This window comes from Nematolebias whitei, chromosome 8 (assembly GCF_014905685.2).
Source record: "Nematolebias whitei isolate Nwh7 chromosome 8, NemWhi1, whole genome shotgun sequence".
Classification (NCBI taxonomy): domain Eukaryota; kingdom Metazoa; phylum Chordata; class Actinopteri; order Cyprinodontiformes; family Rivulidae; genus Nematolebias; species Nematolebias whitei.
This window is the reverse complement of record NC_056505.1, coordinates 26,959,116-26,964,882: the sequence shown is the minus strand read 5'-3', so window position 1 is coordinate 26,964,882 and position 5,767 is coordinate 26,959,116. Positions and strand designations below refer to the sequence as shown.

At 37.7% G+C, this 5,767-nt stretch overlaps 2 protein-coding genes across 2 annotated transcripts in view; both read left to right on the top strand.

Annotated features, from left to right (window-relative positions):
* gpat4 (glycerol-3-phosphate acyltransferase 4) overlaps positions 1-1,639 on the top strand; it is a 16,288-nt gene extending 14,649 nt beyond the window's left edge. The window contains exon 13 of the mRNA XM_037681117.1: positions 586-1,639. Within this exon, the coding sequence (XP_037537045.1) occupies positions 586-694 (109 nt within the window). The 3' untranslated portion in view covers positions 695-1,639. The remainder of the gene's footprint in view (positions 1-585) is intronic.
* Positions 1-5,767, top strand: part of sorbs3 (sorbin and SH3 domain containing 3) — a 111,337-nt gene that overhangs the window by 33,694 nt on the left and 71,876 nt on the right. The window lies entirely within an intron of this gene.

Sequence of the window (5,767 nt, the reverse complement as noted above, 5' to 3'; positions counted from 1 at the left end):
CTTACAAGGTAGTAACTTAGTTTGAAATGTTTAATAAAACAACTCTACATGAAATATATAGGTGGCAGATTTGATTCACTATTTGGCAAGAAACTGGTCCGTTTTGTCTCTGTCACCCTTAATTAATGCATAATAAGCACTTATTAATGATTTATAAAGTGCGTATAGAGGAATTAATGCTTCTATAAACTATTTATTAGCCATCTATAAGGGGAGCCTTATTGTAAAGTGGTACCAGAAAAACATATCACTGTTTCCTTCTTTACTGATAGTTGTCTTCCCTTCCTTCAGACTAAGTTCAAGTTCAAGATTCTTTATCATTTGAATCACATGTGCATGAGGTGGAACGAAATTGTGTACTCAATGTCCTAGTTTCACCCAAAAATAGCCAAAATAAAAAGTATAAAATGAAACGGTATATAAGGATCTAAGATAAACGCTAAATGAATGCTAAATGGTGCGCTAAAAGGTCTAAGATATACACTAAACACTAATACTGTAAGACAATGCGGTGTAGTAACAGCATTAAGTGCATGCTGACGGAGGCTATGAAATGCACCTAAAAACCTTCTTTTTTGTTTTAAGGGATGGAGGACTGAAGCGAGAAAAGGTAAAAGATACCTTTAAAGAAGAGCAGCAGAAGCTGTACAGTAAAATGCTGGTGGGCACCCAAGAAGACCGCAGCCGTTCATGAACACTGATAAACATGGACTGGCTCAGAGACCAAACCGGGCGCCTCTGGCTAAATGGTCAGTGAGCAGGGACCCCTCACAGCTGGAGCAGCTGGGCTGGATGTTTTCCTGACGTGAACAGTAACTCCATTTGCCTTCTTCAGTCACCCCCTCAGCCTGGCATGTTAAGTTGCATCACTGTTCTGAGGTCTACGGCCCCCCGTGTTGGAATAACTCCATTACAGCCCTGCTTGCATTACAAATGAAAAGACTGTGCAACAGAACGGAACGTCTTCCTCGGTAACTTGTCTTGTTCTGTAGCTGAACTTTGATTTTAAGACGCCGTGTTCGAACTACAGACTGGGCTTTACCTGGAATGTTGGAGAGAGATAATGTAGACGAAACCCAGTTTGTTTTAAACCTAGACTTGTGGCTGGCTAGTCCCTACTGCAGAGGGAGGAACGCCTGCCTTTGTTACAGTAAGATATTTTTATGAGCTTTTTCCAGGAAAAAAACTAAAATATTTTCAGATTGTTTTTTTCTTTTACATTAAGTCTTGTATCAACTCATGGAGCTGCATGGCAGACCAGCTCCTGATACGTCTGTTTTCATGTTTACCATGGAATGTGAAACTCCTCACATTATGAAGTGGGAACCTCAAAGAGGCCTGTAGTCTCTTGATAAGGCATTTCATAAGGATGTTTGATCGTTGTGCTTTAAAGGCTCATAGCACACTTTTACGTACAATACTGACCCTCACACTGGTCTTCTGGCTGGAACAGGTTTAAATGGTGGTCTGCTGATGTGTATTCAAACTGTTGTCTTTCAATTGTTTTATTTGCCACCTGTGTGTGTAGTTTTCCTATTACCTCATCTATTTTAGGTTAACTCTAAAAGCTTGTCTTTATTTCCCCCCTCGTGAAAAACGTCCCTCCTTCCCTGCAACCTTAAGAAGGTCTGGAGGAAAGAGCTGTAGTTGGAACATGGTGGACGGCCTTAAAAAGGTTTCCCTCCCCAAAACTGATCAAGGATGGTTATTTAGATTGGGTCAAATCATTTCATCAAAATAAATATTGAAGAATGTGACTCTTCCTTTGGCTTAAGGTTGTTTCTGGTTGACGTCGGCTGCAGCCTTAAAGGAGCTTTAGCGACACTGCTCGCATAACAAATGAAACTCCTTAGATGGTTGAATATTTCTGCTTTTTGTGTTTGTCATTTGATAAAACACTAGAGTATAAACCTATTATATACAGTATACTCCTAAAAATATTTTTAAAAAGGAATGTTACAAGTAGGCCTGTCGCGATAAACAATAAATCACTTAATCGCATGATAAATTAAAATTATCTACCTCATTTTCATTTATTTGCTTTATCGTTTCTTTGCGTCTCTTTCTGAAGACACCGGATGACAAAAGGCTCAACTCCAGTGCTCTTCACTGACCCCTCCCTTTCTCTTTAAAATCTGTTTTAACGATCCAAAATCACGTTTTTGGATTGTTAAAAGCAGCTAAGCTAAGCTGAGAAGCTAAGCTAACAGGCTGACGACCCTCCGTCTTGTCGAAGCTCCAAAATTCATGATTGAAACCCGTGCCTTCCTGTAAAAGTTGTTTTTCTCTTTAAAAAGAAGCTGAGAACTTGTTTACTGATTTTTTTTTTTAATTAAAAGCTTCGTATGAAAAATGCTGTGCTAAAGAGCTCAAACCACAACGAGCGTCTGCCACTTTGAGAATCTAAAAAAACGGAAGGAGAGACAGCCCATGTCACGTCAAGGGGCCTCCCTCCCATTTTTCTGGAGACACGCTGCTTGCGCCCTCACTATCCATCCTTCAGTTCAAACAGTCTTATACCGCCATCCAGTGGTCAAAAAAAGGTACTACACACAAAACAAATTAACCAACATTTCTTCTTAAATTGACAATAATTACTAATTATTGTCAAATTTCAAACAATATTATCGTTTATTGCAATAATTTCTGAGACAATCGCACAGCAAGATTTGTTATCGTGACAGGCCTAGTTATAAGAAAACTGTTCAAAGTTTAGGATGAAAATCAAAATAGCCTTTGTAGTTTTAAATGTTTTAGTGATTCTCAGTGGAGTTAGTTTCTTTTCTCTGCAGACCTTGGCAGACATATTATTGTGTGAATGCATTCACTTAATGCTCCTTTCACATTTTGTTCTGATCACACTTCTTTCAGCTTCCTTGTGCAAATTTAAAAAAAAATCTTAATTTCAGCTGTTTTCTGTGCCTTTCAGCTGTATATTGCTAACTATAACATTTTTGTGCTTCTTCTAACATATTTCTGCTAATTTCTGCTTGTTATGCTCCTTTCAGCTTATTTCTGCAAGTTTGCTACTGAAGCTGATTTTATGCAAATGTTAGCTTTTTTAGCTAATTTCATATTTTTTGAACACATTTAAACTTTTCAGCCTAATTGAGCAAAGTCATGCTCTCTTCACTTGCTTCTGGTAATTTAAGCTTCTTTCTGCTATTTAGCTACTACTCAGCTGTCTTTTTTTTTGTGGCTTGTTTCATCTTTTTTTCCCAGATAATTTTCACTTTTGAGCTCATTCCGCTTCTTTAAACCTACTGGTAATTAGGCACAGATGTGCTCTCTCCTCTCCTCTTCCTTCTGGTAATTTAAGTTTATTTCTGCATTTTTAGATACTATTCAGCTGTGTGTGTGTGCGTGTGTGTGAATTTCTGCTTTATTCAGATAATTTCCAAATTTTCTCCTAATTTCTGCTTCTTTCAGTCTTAATTGGTCACAATTGTGCTCTCTCCGCTTCCATTTGGTAATTTAAGCTTCTCTCTGATGTTTCAGCTACTTTTCAGCAATTTACTGCTAATTTCAATGTTTTTAGCCAATTTATGTGCTCATTTCTGCTTATTTAAACCAAATTCAGCAAATATGTGTTCTTTCTGTCTTCTGTTAACTTAGGCTTGTTCTTCCATTTCAGCTACATTTCAGTATGTTTTTAGCTCATTTTAGCTGTTTTTCAGCAGGTTCAACAATAAGCATTCACAATGCATTTTCGCAGGAAATTCAATTTCTCTAGTTTAGATTTATTTACATTATGTTTTCTACTATGATGACAATCCAATCTACATGAGAGTTCCTGATTTTTCTTTTTTCTTTAACATCTTTGTTTCCACACTGGCGTTGTTCGTAAGCATCTTTGTTGCAACAGTTTCAAATGGGTCTGCTGACAATGATGAATTCAGCACACTCATTGGGAGGAGGAGTAACAGGAAGCAGGGAGACGGCTTATAATAGTTTGGTTGTGCAACACATGCCATGGTTTAACAGCACTATGGAGAGATGCAGTCATGTCGCCAACAAGTTTAGCTTTATCCCAGCAGTTGAATGGCTCTGATCCATCTGCTCCACAGACGTGTTCTACAGCCCCAGCGCTCCTTCTGGGGAAAACATGCAATTTAAAATCCTATGGCAATGACTGGGCTTTGGAAGAGTGCTGCTCTTGAGAGAACTGGACTGTGGGTTTACATACAAGTACTTCAACCCAAGTTTGCTTTTACCTGATACTTGCAGAAGTTGATGATCTTAGAAATGGGCCGTATAGCCTCCACCAATTGTTCAATGCTTAGAGCAAAGAGGACAGGTGACAGTGAATCTCCCTGTCTCACTCCTCTTCCCATAAAAAAAAAAAATGAGCAGTGCCCATTAACTCTTACTGTAGACCGTGGGTTTTTATATAAAAATATTGAACCATTTAACAAATCTCTTGGTAAAGCCCATTTCAATGAGGATATGTTCTAAGAACATCCAATTGACTGTCAAACACTTTTTCAGCATCTAAACTAGCTGGTTCTTTATCTTTTGCCATTATTAACTAAATTTAAAGCTCTCACATTATTTATACCTTGGAGGCCTGAAATAAATCCTGTCGGCTTAAATAAAGTTTTTTTAATATATATTTCTGTACTCTAGTTGCTAAAATTGAGGTTGATATAGTCAGTGCACAGAAGGTGTATTGGATGATAACTAGAACATTGTATCATGTCCTTTCCATCTTTATGTAGTATTGTAATAAAAGCTTCCGACCAAGTGTCAGGAGGATTTCCTGTATCTAGTACATAATTTTAAAGTTTGCACAATACAGGTGAAAGATCATCAACAAATGTTTTATAATGTTTTATAATGTTTTATAATATTCTGCAAACCCATCTGTTCCTGGTGACTTGCCGTTTGTTAATTTACTTATAATTTTTCTAATTTCACTCTTTTATAGGTTTGATTGGATCACAGCTAGATGAGTGTTAGACAAGCCAGTCTTGAGAAATTCAGTTATTTCCAGTGTAGTGAGAAGAAGCTGTCCGCAGCTGAAATGTGTTTTTTTGAATGGAAACATTTTCTCAGAAAGAGTACCAACTTCCTGCTTTGTGTAGATCACACAACGAGTGGTGACTGAAAGCGAGAAGCTAGTTTAGAATATTTTCAGGCATTTTTAAACTTCCTCTTTTGTTTGACTTAAACAAGTTGCTGTTGTAAATATTTAATGCTCACTTCATTTCATAGGATTTCTCCTGTTAGGGCCCGGACCGGGTCTGCAACCTTTTTGAGCAAAGCGCAATTTCTGCCCCTTCACTCATTAAATAAAAAAAGAGCCCAGAGCCATGAAACCTATGCTGTGATGATCAACTGGTGGCCCATGGGCCACTTTGAGTTAGTTGGAGGGGGCTTTTCTAATCAGTGGGGGTGACATTTTAATAATAATTAATTTCAACATTTATTAATGTGTTTACAGTTTTGGACAAAAAAAACATGATGTAAAGACGTAAAAACTTCTAGTTTCTACCTTTAGATGAAAATGAAAACACTGACCTAGGCCTGTGTGGCCTTTTATGTGAGGATAAATTAAGTTAAAGCACAACATATTGTCGCTCAAATATTTGCAGAACATTTACAAAAACTAGCCTTTTTTGTTGTGGGTATAAAAACCAGAACAATTAAATTTATTGTAAGTTTTGGTCAAAGCTTCATAGAGCTGCACATGAGGGACTAAAGAGCTGCAGACGAGGGACTAGAGAGCCGCAGACGAGGGACTAAAGAGCCGCAGACGAGGGACTAA